Source organism: Mytilus californianus, unplaced genomic scaffold (assembly GCF_021869535.1).
Source record: "Mytilus californianus isolate M0D057914Y unplaced genomic scaffold, xbMytCali1.0.p SCAF_8, whole genome shotgun sequence".
NCBI classification, from domain to species: Eukaryota; Metazoa; Mollusca; class Bivalvia; order Mytilida; family Mytilidae; genus Mytilus; species Mytilus californianus.
This window is the reverse complement of record NW_026262734.1, coordinates 52,486,538-52,509,832: the sequence shown is the minus strand read 5'-3', so window position 1 is coordinate 52,509,832 and position 23,295 is coordinate 52,486,538. Positions and strand designations below refer to the sequence as shown.

The 23,295-nt window shown below is 32.3% G+C and overlaps 1 protein-coding gene and 1 long non-coding RNA gene across 2 annotated transcripts; both read right to left on the bottom strand.

Annotated features, from left to right (window-relative positions):
* Positions 1 to 697: 697 nt before the first annotated feature.
* Positions 698 to 21,703, bottom strand: LOC127710593 (uncharacterized). The gene is made up of 4 exons (XM_052216542.1): positions 21,670 to 21,703; positions 18,873 to 19,647; positions 13,419 to 13,511; positions 698 to 2,245 (listed from the first exon to the last, which is right to left on the bottom strand). The coding sequence occupies exons 2-4, from the start codon at positions 19,522 to 19,524 to the stop codon at positions 828 to 830; spliced, it is 2,163 nt and encodes a 720-aa protein (XP_052072502.1). The 5' UTR covers positions 19,525 to 19,647; positions 21,670 to 21,703; the 3' UTR covers positions 698 to 827.
* Positions 2,658 to 8,891, bottom strand: LOC127710628 (uncharacterized). The gene is made up of 2 exons (XR_007986250.1): positions 8,425 to 8,891; positions 2,658 to 7,543 (listed from the first exon to the last, which is right to left on the bottom strand). It is a non-coding gene; the product is annotated as an uncharacterized LOC127710628 (long non-coding RNA).
* Positions 21,704 to 23,295: the final 1,592 nt, after the last annotated feature.

The following is a 23,295-nucleotide window of genomic DNA, read 5'->3' as shown; positions in this document are numbered from 1 at the left end:
ATTTTGTTTTGCGATGGTCTGCGGCGATTTTCCATCATTTCTGAATAGCCTGATATTTGCTCCTTTATCTAATAGCAACCGTACAATATTATCATGTCCGAGTTTGCATGCATAAAATAATGGTGTTGTTCCATCTTCTTTTGTCAGATTTACACAGACATTATATTGCAAAAGACATTCAACTGTTTCCAAATTACCAAAAAAACAAGCAATATGCAATGGAGATGATCCTGCCATTACATCAAAGATATAATCTTTTGACTTTAAACGAGCATACTGTTGGATACTACACACTCCCTTTTCAAGTACAAAGTTGTATAGGTACAGCTTCAAGTTTTCTAATGTTGTCAAGGGACGAACCATTGTTTTAAATACTATTAACTCTTTCATGTAAGTACGCGAATTGATGTCAGCATTTGATTCTAAGAGTAACCGAATGATTTCAATATTTCCATTTGCTGAAGCAAAGATTATAGCGTTAGAACCAGTGTACGTTCTCATATCTACATTCGCTTTACTATCTATCAATAGACGTACCATTTCCGTATTGTTATTTTGACAAGCGAACATAAGAGGAGTGAAACCATCTGTATCATAAAAATTAACGTCTGAGTTTTTCTCCAATAGCTTTTTCATGATGTCATAGTGACCCATCATAGTAGCTTGAAGTAGCGGGGATACATGAATTTTTCCATCTTTCATATTAATATTGACATTGGCATTATGTTCCAATAATGCTTCCACTATTTCGGTATAACCTTTCTCACATGCAATGAAAAGAGGAGTAACTCTTTTTTCATTACACACGTTGATAGAATGATTCTTCTTTAACAAGAGGGAAACGATATTTTGTGACCGTTATAACAAGCCATATAGAGAGAAGTATTGCCATCATCTCTACATTGATTCACATCCACGGCATTGCCTAACAGCCAATGAACAATATCAATATAACCTTCAAAACATGCACATATTATGGGATAGCTTCCTGAAGTACCCCACTCCTTTTTTTGAAGAGTATCCTGTGTATTTGCCAGTTTCTCTTGTTGTATTTTTTCTAGTTGCATTAGGTAAAATAGGAATTGATTTCTAAATGATTCATCATTCATATTTGAGTTGGAAATTACGACTGATACTTTGCCTTTGGACCAGTCATTCACTAATCTGTCCAAATACCAATGCAAGTTTTCATCAGTTAGCTCTATAGCGAATTCATTTGTACTAGGGTTTATCGATTTTGTCCACTGAAACCGTTCATATATGAAATAGGGATGAGAATGATCTATCAAACATCGAATCATTTTTCCACCGAAGTAATGAGCCAAAAAATCAAAAATTTTGTCATGTATGGTACTGTACGTTAAATTCCCTTTACAAACTAGTGAACCATCTAATGTGTCTAATGCATCCATAAGTTCAGTCTTTGGTATACCTGTGTTCAGCCGGCAAGCCATAAATACATCGTCTAAAATTTGGCGCTGTGCATCTGTGACTCTTCCTTCGAACCATTTTTTCTCCAGACAATTATTGAAAAGTACACATAAAACAAGACTACATATTTTTTTCTTGCCTTCATCACCACATCTATTTAGATTGTCCAATTCTTTTTTATAAAATTCGAACGGACTCTTGAACAAGTTGCTGACATCTATTCCATCTTTTTCAAGAAGCCATTGCAGGGAACATAAAAGAGGGAAAAAATCACTTACTTGTGCAATGTCATCTAAGTTTTTGTTACCCAAGTACTTTTCTTTAATTTTTGTTTTCTCTGATTGTGTAAGACACATTTCGTCTGAGTTTAAATTGCATTCACATATCTTAAAAGGCTCTAATAAACTTATTTTATCATCCCTATAGACTTGTAATCTACAAGTTGCAATAATTTTGCAACAGTTGTCTGCAAGTATTTGTTCTATTTTTGGTAACATTTGTTGCCAATTCTCAAGCTGCGATTGGTTTGCAATAAATTTACCACATATATCATCTACAAGAAAAATAGTTTGTTTTCCGGGTGTATAATAGTCCCTTATATCTGTTGGTGTTAGAACTAGGATAATCCTATATCCTTCTGATTGGAAATAAAGGGCGATGTGTCGAGCAAGGAATGTTTTTCCAACCCCTGGACTGCCGGTCAATGTCACGGAGCTCTTTTTTTTCAAGATATTGGAAACGTAAGCGCTTACTCTTGTAGGTATAAATTTGTTGTCTTTTATTTTCCACTCCTCTATCTCTTTGGTCATTTGGTCTATAATGTAAAAAAAAAACCAAATAGGCAGACAATACAATGGGATATTTAAAACTCATTAGTCATGAATAAACAGACAACGCAACGGTAAAAATAAGAAAGACGACAAAAAACAAACAAGTTCACAATACACTACATAGACTCATCAACACGAACCTTACAAACAGTTGGGATTGTGTACTGAACAAATAACATGAACACACAAATTTTCAACGTATTTTCAATGAAGTTCAAATAGAATGGGTACATATTTTGACCTATAATTGTTCACGTTTTATACATTGTGACTTGGATGGAGAGTTGTCTCATTGGCACTCATACCACATTTTATTATTTACATGTACGTAGACATGTAACTAAAACATGTACTTTTCGTTATTATTATTGATGCGCAATGATTAGAAACACGGTATTGGCAGTATTTGGCCACAGCTTTATTATAAAATTATAAACACATATAACTAGGTAAACAGTTAAGATATATATATGTAAAGTAAATAGATATTTCGATGAACGTAGTCACCTTTCATATTGGCAAACTACGACACGATAACTAGATAACTAAATAGATAAATAATTAAGATATATATATAGTAAATAGATAATTAATTAAACGTAGTCACCTTTCATATTGGCAGACTACAAAAAGATAACTAGATAGATAGATAGATAACTAGATAACTAATTATTTACAATAAATAAAGCATCCAATTAAATGAATCCTGGGAAACAGAGATTCGTAAATTTTTGTGTGGTGGTCCTGGGATACAGAGACCCACAATATCAAATGTTTTGGATGCTAAATGAAATATGACGCCAAATGACGCATATTTAAAGGAAACGCAGCGAAATGTGCCCATGACTAAATATCACTACGGAATGATCATGTAAACCGGCACGTACAAAAATTGTTCTTACATGATACATGTACGAACGAAGTCACAGATTACTGTAGATATAAATGTCTAAGAATAAATAGTCTTAAAACACAACACACGTTGAGATGGCATAGCTATACTAGCAAACAACGGAAGAGTACACTGTAGATAATAATCTGATGTTCCACATATACTGCTTAGTTGACGGTTCATCCGAACTGTTGTACAAGAATCATCCTGAAAAATATAGTAAAGACACAGCAAAAATATGTTCATGATATATTATGCTAGGTAGTATAAGACATAGTGGTGGGTGGGTGGGTCTTTAAATCACCAAATAATATTCCGTCTGTTTCTTTCAAATGTCGGAATGAAAAGATCGCGTGCGCAGTCATATTGCGCATTGACAAACATACATCTGATAGCCTACATTTAATAGAGATGAAACAGCTAATAACACAAGTAATCTATGCTTACACTAATAACCGAATTTATGCTGAATCATAAATTCTATTATTATTGATGCGCAATGATTAGAAACACGGTATTGGCAGTATTTGGCCACAGCTTTATTATAAAATTATAAACACATATAACTAGGTAAACAGTTAAGATATATATATGTAAAGTAAATAGATATTTCGATGAACGTAGTCACCTTTCATATTGGCAAACTACGACACGATAACTAGATAACTAAATAGATAAATAATTAAGATATATATATAGTAAATAGATAATTAATTAAACGTAGTCACCTTTCATATTGGCAGACTACAAAAAGATAACTAGATAGATAGATAGATAACTAGATAACTAATTATTTACAATAAATAAAGCATCCAATTAAATGAATCCTGGGAAACAGAGATTCGTAAATTTTTGTGTGGTGGTCCTGGGATACAGAGACCCACAATATCAAATGTTTTGGATGCTAAATGAAATATGACGCCAAATGACGCATATTTAAAGGAAACGCAGCGAAATGTGCCAAATTGACCAAGACAGTCATAAATGACTGTCGGGTCAACCGCCATTAAAAGCGGATAGAGCTGCGTAGAAGCTGTGAGCCAAATACAATATAAAGGACTCATATATTTAAACCCTAACGATAACTGAATTCTAATGAATATCATGCAATTTCTTAATACACATTGTGGAAAGTATGTGGTGTGTAGACAAGAAAGGCTTCTACCGCGCTTTGAAATGTGGTAAGCAAAATGTATTACCAATATGAGTCAAATGTTCACCATCTTGGCATTTAAATATGGAATTGGGAGATACATCGGAGTATCGTATGTATTGATTGCAATATCCCCCTTGACGAATGATCAAACTAGCCAGCCAGCTGATTGTCCTCTTTCTGGTTCTAATCATTGTTTCTGTTACTACGGAATAATGTCATGTTTATTTGGCAAACTTAAGACCACAACAATCTGATATTCAGTAAAAGAACAGAAACTATATTCACAGTATTTTCCCACATCTTATATGTTTTTTCCCACATCTTATATGTTATACTCCTGTCGTATTGTCAATTCAATCAATTCCGCGTATCTACATATGTGAAAAATTAGAGATATTGAAAACTGAATTCCAGTTTAATCTTGTACAAGATGAATGCCACCTGGTATATTCCAAACTTGAATAAATTCGTTTTCTACAAAGGTGGAAACCAAACTCTAATGATTACTGGCGAAACTGCTAATCTTGCATAACGGTTAGTATTACTAAAGTAATTGCAAGTTCTAAACATAAAATTAGAAAAAATTCAAACAGTTATACCCATTGTTGTATTTGAATATATGAACGAAATGACATAGACTTCCATGAACACATTGCCTGAGGTTTAGAATCAGGTCAACCATTTATGGCAGCTCTGTAGCAGCGCCTTTCCTGAAGAAACGAGAACTTTGTATCCCTTGACTTAATCCGAAAATATTCAGTGACTATCTTAGGACTCCTAAACTGATATTTAGAGAAAGGAGTTCTATCAAAACAAGCATTCTGAAAGTAATGCATTGCAATACATAGCCACAACCGGTTAATAATTCATTGTACTGGAACAAAATATTAACTTGATCTATAACTTGTCATGGTGTAAACTACAGAACAAATATCAAGTCAATATATTCAAGCATGACGAGAAAAAAAAAAATGTGGAAAACTGATTATCAAGTAAATTTTTATTAAGTCCAGGGACCATTACTCTGCACAAAATCACCAAACCGGAACAAAACTCGAAACTTGAGCAATTACTTGTCATGATAAAACTATATACCAATTATTAAAGCAATATCTTCAAGCATGACAACAACAAAAAATTGAGGAAAACTGATAATGTGTGTGAATTTATAGAATATTAAGTCCAAGGACCAAAACTCAGCACAAAAATCAGCAGACTGGAACAAAATATGAACTTGATATGTAACTTACCATGATAAAACTATGTACAAATTATCAAATCAATATCTTCAAGCAATAACAAAAAAAAAAATAATTGCGGAAAACTGATTATTTGGGGGAATTTTCTTAGTCTAAGGACCATAACTTTGAACAAAATCATTAGGCTGGAATACAATTCGAACTTGATCTGTAACTTGTCATGATAAAACTATATACCAGTTATCAAATCGATATCTTCAAGTAAGACGAACAAATATGCGGAAAACTGATTATTTGAGTGCATTTTCTCAGTCCAAGGACCATAACTTTGCACAGAATCATCATACTGGAACGCAATTCGAACTTGGTCCGTAACTTATCATGATAAAACTATATACAATTTATCAAATCAATATATTCAAGCATGACGAAAACATGTGCAGACAACTGATTATTTTAATGAATTCTCTTAGTCCAAGGACCATAGTTTGCACAAAATCATCAGACCGGAACACAATTCGAACCTGATCTGTAACTTGTCACGATAAAACTATATACCAATTATCAAATCAACGTCTTCAAGTATGACGAAAAAATGTGCGGAAAACTAATTATTTGTGTGTATTTGACCACAACTCTGCACAAAATCATCAGACCGGAACAACATTCATACTTGGTCAGTAACTTGTCATGATAAAACAATACACCAAATATCAAACCGATATCTTCAAGCACGAAAACAAAAATGTAGAAGACTGATTTGCCGGATTGACAGGTGGACAGACAGACAGACCTTAAGTCCCCCTAAACTCAATCGAAAGGGGACTTATAACAAAGCAATTGACCAGTGACAGGTCTAAACTTGTAAATAGTAAGTTATTTCGTTTAAGCAAAAATAGGATAAGCATCTCTAGGCCGCTCATGAATAACGTGTGTGGTTCCTTCGAAGCACTGGTCAGTCTTAGATAAAATTAAATGGAGTTCAATAATATATATATTTTTCTTGATATCTGGCGAGATGACAATATTATTTGTAATTTAGTTCATTTGTTAGAATAATTTTTTTTTTTTTTTTATTAGTATTAATCATTAGCGTAGAGATCGTTTGTACACTATTTTCGATTGCAAGTTACTTTTACAAACTTGATCACCAAAAATTTTAATCTTTGAAAAGATTATCGTCTGCAAATCGTTGACATGAACTTACAATCTCAGAGAGTTAACGGTTTCCTTACATTTACTATATATCATTTCTAAGGTCAAGAAAAGTTCAAATCGTAATCGGCATCGCAGCTTGTAGATACATTACGTTAGGAATTTATTATCTCAAACTGTAACGTATCTAATTAGAAAGATTTTGTATTCGAAAGAGAAACATCGAAATGTGTGTTAAATAATGTGAACAGTTGTACAAGGACTATCAAGTATATATTGTAAACATTAAACGTAGATAACATAATATTCATTTTAATGACAGCCAAATCGATTGAGGATATAATAATACTGCTATATTAACATAGTTGTCGAATGCCTAGTCCCAAACCGTGGAACTTTATATCGAGCTTAATTCCACTGCAAAAGTATCTCAGCAACAATATATTTATACTTAAGTTCAATTTCTTTATTTGTTATTTTTGTATGAGGCAAAACTGGTTTAATAAAAAGTTTCCCCTGTTCATATGACACTTTTTGCTGATCATTATCAACTATAGAGTTGTTCCTAAGTAAAACAAAGATGACATACTCGCCCGTTTGATTTTTTTTATTTTATTTTAAGTACTGACTAACATCTTAATCAAGACTAGGAGAGTAACTAGTTGTTTGCGTGAGATTTGAATGATCTTTACCGATTGCATTACCTGGTCGATTTAATACATCAAAAGAACAACTATCCTCCTGAAGTTGGGGGATCGTTAGATGCTGGTACTGAACCTGGTTAAAGTTGTGTTTCCTCTTGTCTAGATGCAGCTCCTAATGTTGCAGTGGCTTTCCATCTTTTTGATGACCTTCTTGTATTCATCTTAGTGCCAAACAACTATAAGATTAAATTGAACAACCAAAACAGAATATTGCTTTGTACTATAAATAAAGAATTTGTCAATTAGCGAACTTTAAAAGTTCATTGACGCCTATAACCAACCAGTTTAACATTCATCTGTCAGGAATGAAATATTTGTGTTTACGTGAAGTGATACCGTTGCACAAATGTCGGTCATCTTCCGACAATAAATTATTCTGGGTTACACGAGCGAGGAGGCTGATTAAACAATCTGTACCGAATGACGATGCTGTTAAAAATAGCGCAAGTGAGGTGATATATTCTAATTTATATTATAAAATCGGTCAAAGTAATTAAACGGACACAGAGTTAATTTAACAGAATACTAGACGATATTTAAAACACATGTACTATATATAACTATCTATAATGATTATAATAACATCTAGAATGATGATAATAACATCTAGAATGATGATAATAACATCTAGAATGATAGTAATAACCTGAGGTAGATAATAAGACAGCTAACAAATTGTTGCGATTGCATATATAATGATGCTTACAGTTAAGGTTATGGTGATGCATACATGAAGAGATAAAAAATAATTATGTTGAACATGCGTAACCTTCAATTAGCATTAAGCTGTGACCGCCGGAGTGAAATGTACAGATCGGTGTCAAGCGTTGAAATGAAATGGAATAAAACGTGTATATCTCTAAGTAACAGTACATAAAAAAAATTAATGGCTCAATTCTTATACATAAACACCGATCGCTACCTCCGGATAGTAAAAGTATTATAACATGTAAAAATAAGCAAAATAAGCAATAAATTGAAATTAATTTGTTTAAAACACTGATATTCGATTAAATATCCCACAATTGTTGCGGGAGACTAACTCTAATTATACCACCTGAGTTCCAATTGTAGAAAAGTGGTACCAAAACCTGCACAATGTGGATCCTATATCTTTTTAATCACCAAAATAATTTTCTTTAAATCTTTAAATCACCAAATAATATTCCGTCTGTTTCTTTCAAATGTCGGAATGAAAAGATCGCGTGCGCAGTCATATTGCGCATTGACAAACATACATCTGATAGCCTACATTTAATAGAGATGAAACAGCTAATAACACAAGTAATCTATGCTTACACTAATAACCGAATTTATGCTGAATCATAAATTCTATTGTTCAATGTATTTTGCTAGCAAATAGAAACAAAAAATATATATAGAAATAGCTTATTTTGATTGCAATAATGCTTTTGTGTAGCTTAGAGGTACCAATATTGACGTTCTTTTATCTTTAAATTTAAAAAGATTTCTCAGTTTTAACTTCGCATTTCTCAGATGAACTTTGAATTTTGTAAGTTCCAAGTTAACAGTTCTCTCTTTCATATTTTTACAGAGTTACAGAGGAACGTCAACTTAGAACTAGAAAATATCAAGGTGGAAGTGAGAAATGTCAACATGGCATACGAAATGTCAACTTGGACGTGAGAAATGTCGTTTAAAGTAAGCAATGTCATAATGGAAGACTGAATGATAGCATTTTTTAAAAATAAAATTGATTTATTCATAGGGTTGTTGCATCGGAAATCAACACATTTATTTTAAAATCAGCAGTTGGCATGATACGGGCTATGCTCTTCTCGTATATTTATGATAGCATGATACTAAACCCCGAATTGCAAGGATTGTTAATAATTTTCATATAAGGAAGGCATAATTTTTCGATCAGTTTAATTGAGATCTTGAACTGACATGTCAGTAACTGCTAGTAGTACTTTGTTAATTTATGTTGATCATTGTCATTTTGCTTAGTTTATTCTGGTACCTTTTTTAACATCGGACCCTATAATCTTTTAAAATTAGTTTTACTGTGCGTATTGCTTTGCATAGTTGTTTTTTCACATTGGCTAGAGGTACAAAGCGAAGATTGGAATCTCAAAATAAAATGTTTAACCTCGCCGCATTTTTCCGCCTGTCCCAATTTAGGCAACTCTTGCTTTAGTTAGTCTTGTGTGTTGTTGTTTTAAATGTTGGTTCATTTGTATGTTTCGGTGTTTAGTGTTGCGTTCATTTCACTGAACTAGTATACATCATTGTTTAGAGGCTAGCTTAAGGCCGCCTCCTGGCGCGGGATTTTTTATCGCTGCGTTGAAGACCAATTAGTTGCGTTTGGTTGTGTTCTGCTCTTAGGTAGGGTTGTTGTCTCTTTGACACATTCCCCGTTTCTATTTTCTTAATCAAATAGTGTCTCATTTAAAAATAGTTGGTCTCTACCAATCTTTGACAATTGTAGGAGCTATCGATTATTCAGCTGATTGGAATAACATGGTATTGCTATAAAAGACTATATGCCATGTGCATTTTTTGTATCATAGTAGTTTTCATGGTAATTCAATTATTAATGAATAACCTTGCATTCATTATGCGTGATAAATTTTGTTGAAATCAGCATAAAGCTGATTTAGCATATATAGTGTTAGTTATATATCCCATAGAGTTAAGTGAAAGATCACTACCACCAGATGTGCTACTAAAAAAGTTGGAAACGGTTGTGTTTAGAAATATTATCTACAAATGATTACAGTGACTCCTACAGTAATATAACTGGTACGAATTAATTGCACGAAATGCGCATTTCGAAATTAATGTCTCTTCAGTAATACTCGAGGAAAAGATATCTATTTTGTAGGCACGATTTAACTTAAAAGTACAACAAAATCTCATGGCTCTCAAGAGCATAAGTCGCTCATCTAGATCTTTGTGCAACTTCAACAATTGCCAATCCTAATATTATTACCAAGAATATAAGTCTTGATCTTAAGATTTCTATTTGTTGATATTGTATTGCTGATCATTTTATCAGTTTGCAGTGTCTCTCTAGTTGATATAGATTTTGCCCAAAACGTCAATCATGGATAATATCCTCAATTATTGTCATTAACTCCTTTAGGAATCATTCAATTGGTTGATCGTCTTGTCATTTTTGTACACCTTCTGATGCTGATAATGTTTTGCTGTTTACAATGTTAAATTATCTAATATTCTGTTCATGATACCTTGGAAAAGCAAGGTATCAAGAACATTTTTCAAAATGCGTTAATTAACAGCAATTACTTCTTATGTTGTCTTCCAATTGTTTTAAACAAAGAAACATTTTTGTTCATCTGGGTTTGCTAAACATATGTTTGTTTATAGATTCTACCTATCTTTCAAAGTTTACGAGATACAAGACAATTTTTAGCATTTTTACCCTTATTTTCTATATTTAAGACACCCCTTAGTATCACTTGCCCAATTGTTTGTATGAAATTAGTTTATCGGCTTCACGGGAGACGATATTTGGAAAAGTTTACGACAGATACAAATTAGTCAAACATCGTCTTTTAAGGGCAATACATTCTTCATTATATCATTAATGGTAAAAAGTTTACTCCACCAGTTCGACAATTGATGTCCCTTGCTTTAGTGATCCTCGAAGCCAAAATATTTGAAACTCCTAAATCTTATACAAACTTTGAAGAGCTAAAACACATAAAATGGACAAAAAAGAAACCAAACCAGGACCAGGAATAAGAGCTATGCACGAGGGACTTGCATTCCTTAATTAATATCTGAAAATAGCAAACCTAATAGACTCTTTAAGAACTGCAAACGTCTATAAAATATAGCCAACCAGGACAAAGGTTCATGCTATGCTTGAAGGAGATGCAATCCCTATTAAAATAAAATAAAAATCCAAAATCTTATTCAACTTTAAAAAACAGATATAATCGAAATTGCCCGAAAAGTAGAGGAAAACCGGGAAATTTATCCGATTTTTCCTTGATTGAAATACATTGCTTTATTAAAAAAAATCAAATATATAAACAGCCTTTTTCAATAACACAAAATCCGTATTTTCATTAACTGAAAAACTGATATAAACGGACTGGATTATAAAACACGGTACACCTTTCATGTCATTCATCATAGAGGTTGGGGTAAGAAAAGTATTTTAGTCAAAATGTTTGTTTCTAGATTTCATGAAAAATAAAATTTTCAGATGAGAGTTTATAAAACAAATATGACGTTTTGTAGTGTTAAGAGGAACGCTTTCCGACAAAATGATTTCTATTAGGTTTAAGGTAAGGTTTTATAAGTTTTCTTTGCAACAAAACATTAACCAACTTACATGAGCAACACGACGGGTGCCACATGAGGCGCAGGACCTTCTTACCCATTCGGACCGCATGATATCAAGCCTACTTTCTTTTTCAGGGGATCATAGTGCTATTGCTTTAGTTGAACGTGTTGTTTTTTTGTGCTTTTAAATTTTTCAGTGTTTGTGTTGTTTAAACAGGTAACAGTTTCGTTTGTCCTTTGTCATTGAAAACTTATTTTATTTTCATGTTTCACGTTCGGTCAAGTTTCCGGTTTAGACAATTATACACGACCGATGGTCTAGAATTTAGTGATGTCTTAATGTTAAATAAGAGGTTTTAGATTTCATGAAAAACAGAATATTCAGACGAGAGTTTTTGATACACACATGACGTGTTTTAGTGTTAAATGGAACGCTTTCCGACATAATGATCTATTAGGTTTAAGGTAAGGTTTTGTAAGTTTTCTTTGCACCAAATTATTTACCAACTTACATGAGCAACATGACGGGTGCCACATGAGGCGCAGGACCTTCTTACCCATTCGGACCGCATGATATCAAGCCTACTTTATTTTTAAGGGGTTCATAGTACTATTGCGTAAGTTAAACGTGTTGTTTTTTGTGCTTTTTAATTTTTCAATGTTTGTGTTGTTTAAACAGGTAATAGTTTCGTTTGTCCTTTGTCATGGAAAACTTATTTCATTTTCAAGTTTTACGTTCTGTCAAATTTCCGGGTTAGAAAAGTATTCATGACCGATGGTCTAGAATTTAGTGATGTCTTATGGTTTGATACGAGTCAATTACCAATCCACTATTGCGTGATGTCTTATCACTTGATATAACTTATCAACATATTTTATAACAGTAACACAACGGGTGTCACTTGTGTAGAAGGATTTGCTTACCCTAGCCTAGCACCTGAGATCACCCCTGTTTTTGGAGGGGTTCGTATTGCTCAGTCCTTTTCTTTGTATGTTGTGTTTTTATACTCTTGTTTGTTTTGTGGTCTTTTTCTTTTTTTTTCATGACGTTGTTAGTTTATTTTCGACTCCCTCTCTTTTTCAAAAACATGTTGTTCTACTTTATTTTGAGTCTGTTAGATAGTTGTCACATAAGCAATCATATCAAGTACCCTCATTCTACATTGCATTTATACATGAATGAGCTTTAACTCATTATAATAGATTAAAAGCGATGTAGCTTTGGATAGAACATTTTATGTAATAACCAGTAAAAGCTTATATACGCCAGAAGTGAAACTGAATAAATGTAAATCGACATTCCTTACAGAATTATTGGTCTACAAATGATGACTTTTAAAAGTTTTAAAAGAGTTTAGCTTTCTATTTTCAGATAATAAATACTAATCATTAACCAATCAGAATAAAGTTCCCCTTTGGTGGCTTTGCCTAGCTGATCGAAATAAAATACCATAACTTGTAGTTTGTGAGGGAAGAGAATGTGAAATATTTACCAATCAAAACAGAAAATGTTTTTTTCTGTCAGTGTTTTCCATTCAATTATTGCATTTTTTACATCATTCGGTATATAATATTCCTGAAAAAGTTTGGTAGTCACATCAATTTCGGAGGGACAATAACATACAAACAGTGAAAAAGTACGAACAACAAGTAATTGTAGTATCTAACAACGCTTATGTGTAGTTTGGATTTCGACAGTTATAAGTATATCTATGTCTCTTCGATATGTAATTGACTTAGTAAAGGAAATACAATTTACTGTACACAAACCTCTTATATTCTTAGGGATGGTTTCTTCTTGTTCAGTTTGTAAAGTAGTGACTTTTGCACTCACATGACTCAGACCAGTTAAGTTGAGTTCACCTGTAATTTGAATAAGCAAATGTTATCTGATGTGATCTAGTCATCATGGTCATGAAGCATGACGTAAATCTGATTATTTTGGCTGTCTTAATATTTTGGGTCAGTTTGTCGTTTTATGCAAAACTGAAGGTTAATCAGCTTTCGATAATTTCAAAATAAAAAAAAATATTACATTTATCAGATATCATTTCAATGTCAGAAATATTTGTTAACAAGATCAACTGATACTTTTCACAATACTTCCAATAGACATCTTCACATTAAGCTGAAACCGAACCCGAGACCGATACCGAAACTGAAACTTATAATAAGTTGAATGAGTTATTATTCTCTTGTATGAAGGTTAGTTATAAGGTGTTAATGAACGCAACCCGTATATTCATTTATATTTTTTCTGAAGTTGACAATATCACTTCGATTATTACATGAAACATCAATTCACGTGAAAATATTTAGATAGTGAAGATTATTATTCAAACTATTACCATGATTACTAAATACGCTTATTAAGTAATATACAATTAAATATGCCAGTATAACTTTATTTATGATGCACTTGCATATTGACACCACATATCTATCTGAACACCAGTTTTCTTACACCATATATAGTACAACCTCTTTAATAAATGTGCACCATCTAGTAGGGTCATCATCATACCTTTTATTTGGGGTCATAAATGAGAGGATGTTGACCATTTATCGGGGTCATAAAGTATGGGCTAGTTGTCAATCAAATAAGGCTACCTGGTGAGATTTAATGATATATTTTGGCTGAGCGGTCAGGTGTGAAAAGGACGACCTACATGTACATCAAAACTTTACCTGTACAGGTAGATATGTCTTATACCTTTCCAATTACCTCTATGTTAATAAGTTTTCCTGATTGAAATATTTTTCGTCATTACTCATTGGGTTGAAACTGAAAACTTGTATGAAGTAAATTTTATTATGATTATATATGTGTTCAAATATTTTTATTATTTTGCATTTTTATGTGATAAAATTTGTTTCCCCTTCTCAAGCAGTGTCATTTATATACTGTAGCATTTTCATTTGAATTCTTCAAATTGCTAAAGATACAGCATTCATTTTTCTGAATTGTTTTTTCAAAGGACTAAGTAAGACAAAAAGTAACAGAAAAAAATATCACAATTCAGTTTTGAGAAAATAATTCTATGATTTACAAATAAATTATTTTCAAAGTACATTTCCCTGTGTATTTTGAGTGAATGGTTAAAAGGTCACTAATCTGGTAGGAAAAAAATAACAGTTGATTTATATGTAGGAAAGAAGTCACAAGCACATCACTTGAAATGTCATCATAAAATATTTTGTTTTATGTATGTGAGTCACATATCATATATATGAAGTAAATATCAATTGGATTGAGAAGTAGTATCCTCTTGGGGTATCTATAGTTTTGGAAAATACATTAAATACTACATAGTCTTCAACTTCAAAATGAAAGACCTGTACTTCTATCGAAAGCTTTTTCCTTGTAATCAGTTAAAATATAAAACACTTCTACTCAAAATGCCATTAAATATAAAGAAAATGAATAGAAGTATTTTAAAGATAAGAAAACATTACTGACAGACTAAAATTGGATGATGCATGTATAAATGAAACTAGTCTGCTAGAATTAAAACTTTTATATAAGATTAATGAAAAAAGATCACAAGTAAAAAGACTCTCCTCTGGTAGTAGTAAAGTCAAAATAATAACGTCTGCATTTTTGTTTTTTAATTCTAAAAAAACATCGACAATCTTATCATGCTTATGTATGGTCTACAAATAATCATATTAATGAAAAAAAAACTTTCAATTTTTTTCTGAATTAACTTTAACATTAGAATACATGGGGTATGGGTTTACTACATGGTCAGTGATTTGTTCTATTTCAATGATTGTTAATTCTAAATAATAAATGTTTCCTTTTTTTTGACAATGATAATTGATTTATTAGTCTAAAGCTGTTACAATAACCTTATTGCTACAGCTATCACGATCAAGGTACTCTGATATCTTAACAAACTTTCCTGATTTTTTTGCTGAACAGAAAAACATTGGTTCATGAAGATACCAAATTTCTACAGCAGCACACAAATACGCAAAACACTAACTGGCTTACCTTTATCTTTCGCCTTTCCAGTTAATTGTCAATTAAGACATACTATACAATTGGAAAAACCATCCATAGAAAGGAAATCTGAATACACATATGTTTTGAAATAATACTGCATTATTTTCTTATAAAACTTCAATATTAAGTTTTAGAAAAGAGAAAAAAATAAATAAAGGAAATGAAAACTTATTAAAAAAAAAAAAAAAATAAAACAACAACAACACGCTATAAATTTCATGCGTCCGAAGCGCTTTTCTGGATTTATCTTCATTAGGAACGCTCAAAGCCGAATATATGAAAGCCAAGCCATTAAACATTTCACTTAATTTATTTCTAGAGGAAATCTTGTAAAAAATGAAAGAAAACACACTATGATTTTATTAATTCAGTTCAACAAAAGATTGTGTTTTACATTTACATTTTCATTTTACTTGTTATTTTTTTTCTGGTCTTGTTTTCTGTAAGTCTGTTTTCCTACAATTAATAATAATTAATTCCAAAGTCAAAAATCTGCACACTATTTAATTTTAATATTGGCATATTTGCTATTTCTAACTTGTTCAACTAGATGATTGTGCATGTATATCTATTTTGTACATACCATTTAATGTAATTGATTTCTTTTTTTTCTTATAGATATTACAGTCATTAGATGCACAAATTCTGTCAAAACACTAACACGCAATTTACCATGGACATAATATAACCTCAAAGCTATTTCAGTTTGCCACACAAATGCAATCAGCAATTTCCTAAACTCGTGAATTGGTTATGAGTTATACCTTGTGTATTAATCAAACCACAGGTAGTAAGATGATGGAAATAGAAGGAAACCATTTACCAGGGTATGTCACAGGTAATACTGGACCATGCAACGGTTAAATATCAACATTGAATAATCTGCGATCAACGCAAACTTATCAACATCAACGATAAAATTGGAACAAGATGGTGATGATGAATTAATGACTGTTTAACCTTCATCGTCATATCAAATTCATTCAGGACTAAAAACAAGCTAATGTTATATGCTTTGTACTAGGCCAATGCGCTGAGCTGGATTTTTATCTAAAAGTAGCAGTCCTCAGAAAGACATGTCATCCTACTCGGTTATATTGTTCTGACTCTGAGCAAACCAGTCGTTTATTTTACTCCCTTATGCTCTAAGTTATCGGACAGGCAGCAAATACCAATCTTGAATTCTTTGATTTCACCCGGCTTTGGTTCGAACCCACGACGTCCCGATCGCAAGGCGACAATCTTCCACGAGACCAAAGAGACGGTTCTATTCGAACAAAAAGAGTGTTTTCAGAACATCCAATCAGAAGAATAAAAAGTTACCTTTATGCAGCACAGTGTCTTCGAAGAACCATGTCCAATGATAAATGTATATAATATTCAAAATCATACCGATATCTCAAATTGTATATAGTTACACCACTGTATTCAGCAAAGGTAGAGATTTACAACGGAGAATTGCAACCAACTCAACTATCCTTGGTTTCGGTTTCGGTATCGATTTGGTTCGGCTTATGGTGATGATGTCTATTGATAATTATTCAAATGGTTACTTCAAAAATCTATCTTGAATTCTACTGTCAAACAAATGTCAAATATTTTAAACCCATCTTGTCTGATTTTAGATTTTTATATATGTTTATATCTACTTAGTATAATAATGGCCTTTGTATGTGACGGATACTTGTAGTATTATTATTTTGTATGAAACAGTAAACAATACACTCTGTTAGGGACTGTTCATTTGCTTTCATAGGAGGAACCTGGGTGGAGACAACGGAGTTTCTATTATTTTTTCAAGTCCCCACCTTGATGAAGAAAAATGAATTCAAGACCTCCCTTTTCAAAGACATGAAAATTTTGATCCCCTCTAACGTTTAGCAATACTTTTATTCTTTACAACAAATAATACACGCATAGAATTTCTATTTATATTATCATTCAATACAATATTACATCAGTAGTTTATCTAGAGTTTCAAGCGAGAATATTTTTGTGACGTCAGGGAACTTTATTTGGATATGCCAGTGATGGTCGCATTGACATTTACTAATTAATTTCAGCCAATTGTTCATATATGTATCCTTAACTAAAGAGGTAAGCACATACATTTCAGATAAAAATACATTCTTGGAAGAACATGTTGAAACTTATAATTTTAATCTTAAATGGTCAGCAGAGCGGATCGAGTTAAACAAAATTGATGTATTTCATGCTAATTGTTTTTTTTAATTGTAGTTGAAAGCGGTGGGTGAGTGTCGTCCAAATTTGTATCTCTAGGTCTTAAAGGAAAATTATTCACGTGAAGACATGATAAAATTACCCACTTCAAATATTATTCTAAACCATTGAAATATATGGTCAATCATGGGTTAACTATTAATCACGCAAGGAATTAGTCATTCTTAGGGGTTCTTTTATCAAAAGGAAAGTGGTATGATCCGAAAAGTTTTGAGAAAACTGCAAAACACTAAGACATCAGACCCTAACATTGTCGTTCTACATGTCCAACAAACAAACAAACAAACAGAGGACGATCATGAATCACATGAAACAAATATTGAAATGTAAGTTGAAGCAAAAAAAAGGCGATTAGGATATGACACTTGAATCAAGTTATAGACACTTCTGCTGAAAAATGCCAATTAGTTATAACTTTTGCAAGCTTGAAATACAAGATTGCTCAAATATTATAAACATGTCAATACCCCTACATCTGAAGTATTGAAAAGCTAGATTACATAAGCTGTATTTGGCAAAACCTTTCTGAATTTTGGGTCCTCAATGCTTTTCAACTTCGTACTTTATATGGCCCTTTCTTAGCGTCACTGGTGAGACTTTTGAAGACAAAAGGCGCCTCTTGTGTATAAAATTATTATCCTGGTATCTATGATGAGTTTATTTGATGAAATTTTATGCTGATGGAACCTATACAATTTTATTAAAAAACTGATAAAGCCTCGTGAAACTAACTCGAAGACGAGTGCACAGTCTAAAGGTTTTCAATGTGCGGTCAGACTAAACCAAAGACTTGTAGAGTGGTATTTTTTTTCTACTTGATAAAATTCAATCTCAATTATCATCTGAATATATATGACATGTGTGCCACTTTGTTTATCAAACATCCAAAACATAAATCAAATTTAAACATAACAAGAAAATATTAAACTAAACTATTTTTCAGTCGCTTCTTGTTTGTTGCTATATTCACTTACTTTGTCTACGCATCTCATCAACACTATGACTGACTGCTGATATATTTGATGCCATTATTGTCTCTCTTTCAAAAAGATCTTCCAATTGTCGAAGGTACATTTGTTCTGTTTCCGGATCTAGGCAGCAAGTTTTAGCGTGTTCTATTGCTGAAACATATTCTCTGTTCGGTTTATTTAGGTATACTTCCAGTCTACGTGCAATGTCCATAAAAAGTGAGAACACATTTGCTAGTTCTACGTCTGAGATATTTGTATTCCCACTATGCATAATATCATTCCGGCAACGTCTAATTCGTTCTATATTATCTCCAATTGTAATTTCTGTCGAAGTTGGTGGAATTTGTTTGTCCCAGCCTTGTGTTGGTGGTGGAACTAATTTCAAATTTCTTATTATCTTGTACATAAGAGGAATATCAAAATCAGCATACTGTTTCGTGTGGACAGTTGCTATGACACTCCATTCAAATGATTTCAATGTATTATTCAGGTAAACGTTTTTCCGAATATCCCCATTTAGAGAAAGATGTGGTTCTTTCACAACAAGCAATTCCCGAAGAAAGTTTGAAATCTCTATCTGAATCACTACAAATAATCTAACAAAGTTAGTTGTGTTTACACTGGAACCTGACAACTTAGAATTCCTCGCTCCCATCTCTTTGCTTCAGTTACAATTTGCAGGCACAGGACTTGGAGCGGCTTCAATCACTTGTTTTAAAGTATATATTGGCTTCTAAAAATGATTACTATACCAAAACACCTTGTGTCATAATATGTCCTAAAAATACCAGAGTTAAATATATCGAATATATCAAAAATATAATACACCCTATATATGAATAGTTCATCGTATATTAAATGCTAGAACTTTAAAATGAAAGGAATTTCTTGTACATACTTGAGAGTGGAGTTTCAAAGTTACAGTTGTATGCGTTATATCTACGTTAACAACTATGGCTAAATAAACCAAGAGTACGATGTGCAGAGTGCCCTAAGTACTGCATCAATTGTTGTTTAGATAAGATGTTAGAAATGGTCAAACAAAGTTGTTGATATCAGAGGACTTGGATTTTAAGGATTTCTAAAATACACATATAAATAGCTAAATGATTCATATAAAAGAGAGAAGCCTACTTGAACCAAACTGAAGATTTTGGTCAGATAAGAAAAGTTCATAAGTTAGTTCAACAACTGCTAATATGGTTTAGTTAGTAAAATTTTAATTGACTGTCTCCAAATAATTCAACGAAACAAAAATTCGGGAAAAAAGAATAAGGTAAGAATACGTAAAAAAGCGAAAATCATTTTCTATATTAAGGACATTGATGTTACTGCATTTCTTTTCTATTCAAGATCAAATCGAAAATCTACAATAAGTCTTATATTTTGATCCGCTGATAATCAGATAAAAAGTAAAATAACGAAAATACTGAATACCAAAGAAAAATTAAAAACGGAAAGTCCTTCCTTAAATGGAAAAATCAAAAGCTCAAACACATCAAAAGAATAGAAAACAACTGTCATATTCCTGAATTGGAACAGGCATTTACTTGAGGGGAAAATTGTGGATGAAACCTGGTTTTTATAACAAGCAAAACCTCTCACTTGTATGACAGTCGTATAGAATTCCATTATATTGACAACAATGTGTGAGCAAAATACTCGACTATAAAATTGTTGAGCCTTTAAACGCCGATTTTATTGATTTATTAGCTCATTATCTGCTTTCAAAGGTTGGAAAATAACAATGTTATGAAACAACGCATTACAACAAACGCCATGTAAAAGATTAAAAAAAAAAAAAAAAAAAAAAAAAAACAATCACCAATGTTCAACAAAACCCACCTAAAATTGTGTATATACAAACTATTTCAACCTCCTTTTTATGTTTCATTTTGGTCTATATACATGTTCGTGTTTCAAAGCTGGTGTTAAGATAAGAAGACAGTTTCGTTTTGTTGTATTTATCAAATACTCATTCTTTAAACAATACATATGATAATTTTGATTGGCGATTGACAGACAAAATCTTTGATACATTTATGTTCTAATTTGTACAATTACATGATTTCTAAATCATTTGTAAAATACACATATAAATAGCAAAATGATGCATGATAAAACAGAGAAGTCTACTTGAACCGAACTGAAGATTTTGGTCAGATAAGACAGGTTCATGGTTTACGTTAACAACTGTTAATATGGTTAAGTTAGTATAATTTATAATTGACTGTCTCTAAATAATTCAACGAAACAAAAATTATATTATGGAATGATGATTGAGTTAATTTAGGTTGGTCTTAATTTTCACTTCATTTTCTAACAGTAATAATGGTATTCAAAAGACAGCATAACAATATGTTAATTAATGATCGAAATCGACTTTATTCTGTAAGGTTTTGAAACTATTTAACACCATTTTCCCTCCATTTTTTTTCAAATTACAGAAGACAACTATTTATGATGATCAAGACTCAGAAGAGATCAATGAACATGTGATTGGGTTATGTTTTTATATCTCATAATTATGAGGATCTCTTTTTTGAGAGTGTAGGTAGACAATTCCCTGTGTGTACATTTTTTTTTAAATTTGATATGCATTATTGTTTTCCGAGCCCACCTTACACATTATGTACTACGTATACACAAGAAGAATGACAATTCATGACGGATATTATCACTCACAATCTTTGGCCAACATATTCAACATTTATGTTCAATATATTCCTAATAGTATAATTGATACCGTTTTTTATGTAGCATTTGTACCTGAGTTGGAAAACAAAATTGAAATACATACTTACGGAAGTTACAGCTCGCCGCGTGAAGGCCGTACACCAGGAAATGAAATACAGTTTAAATCTTTCGAAAGGTTTTACACCTTAAGATTATACATGGTGAAACAAAAAAAATCGATAAAAAACTAATTCGAAATTAAAGGCGACTTTTGTCCGATTTTAAAGAAAACATTGTCGAACAAAATGGCTATGAAAAGTGTTGAAATGCAGTAGCCTTAGTTAAACTTCACTTGAAACCTGATTAGTAAGTGAAGATTTACACTCAAAGGAAAATAACTTTATGAGAAGACCTTTTCGCTTCTTACTATCACAAAATGAATTTTGATATATTGATTATTTCCAGTTGGATAGAACAAGCATGTGAAACCTTTGTTCAGTTCTGGCAAGATTTCGATGATAAACTTTAATTGCATAACTTAAAAATGTTCACTCACTAGGGTACGTAGATTTCCATCAGGCTTTCGCTTGTCCTATGTTATGTTTTGTTGACAATATACTGTAGACCAGGTATATGACGCATATTTACCTGTGTCACGTTATATTATTTCTATTAATAGACATGTTAGATAAATAACTATTGTTGACAAAGGAGAGCCGAGAGTCTATAGTTGAGACATTTAAATTAGGAACCATCTCAAAAAAACAATATTGATTTACTCGACCCCCCCCCCCCCCCCCCCCCCCCCCCCCTTTCCCCCTTTTTGACCTGCCAATGCCACCTCACTCGACGATAATGTTTTGCACTTCAGATAAAAGACTCAAACTACATGTCATGAATTAGAACGGCTGTAATATATTTGAAGTTTTTTTTATGACATAGCGATATATTAACAAAAATAAACGAGTCATATACTAGGATATTCTAGTTATTTAAATTAGAATCAGAATCACATTCTGTAAGAGTAAATGCTAAAAGCCTTTACAATTTTTGAAACTTGCTTCCTTACATATGAATCGGTCATATGCAGCTGGTCTCCCAGAAATCGCCTTTTAATTGTTATCTTGTGGCTAAGAACATATCCGTGTTATCGATTTTGTCTTTGATGTTTGATGTTTCGTCATTAACTATGTCACATACAATTGATGGTATAGTACCGTTGCTGTGGAAGATATTATCATCATTGTATTGTCCGTAGCATAACGATTGGTTGTCATTGCAAGACTGATGGTCAGGACTGCGAAACGCAGTGGCGGTAATAAACGGTGCATCTCATGCAATGTATCGCCCGCAAAATGAGCCACAGGAACGGTTTTATTCCGGACACAGACATATGCACTGTATTCATACCCGGCTTTTGATTGAAAACCAAAACAACAGCGGTTTCCTAGTTCACCAAAATGATGCACAACAATTCAACTCGATGCCAGAGATAGGACACGGACTTCATCTTGATTTCCTAGAGAACATTTTTATATTAGCGGATAAAATATATGCTAACTGTTATCCAATAATGACGCCTTACAAAAAAAAAGTAAATAGCAAATGTTCTGAACTCCAAGGAAAATATTCAAAATGGAAAGCCATCAAGTGGCAAAATCAAAAGCTCAAACACATCAAACGAATGGAAAACAACTGTCATATTCCTAACCTGGTGCTGGCATTTCCTCATGTATAAAATGGTGGATTA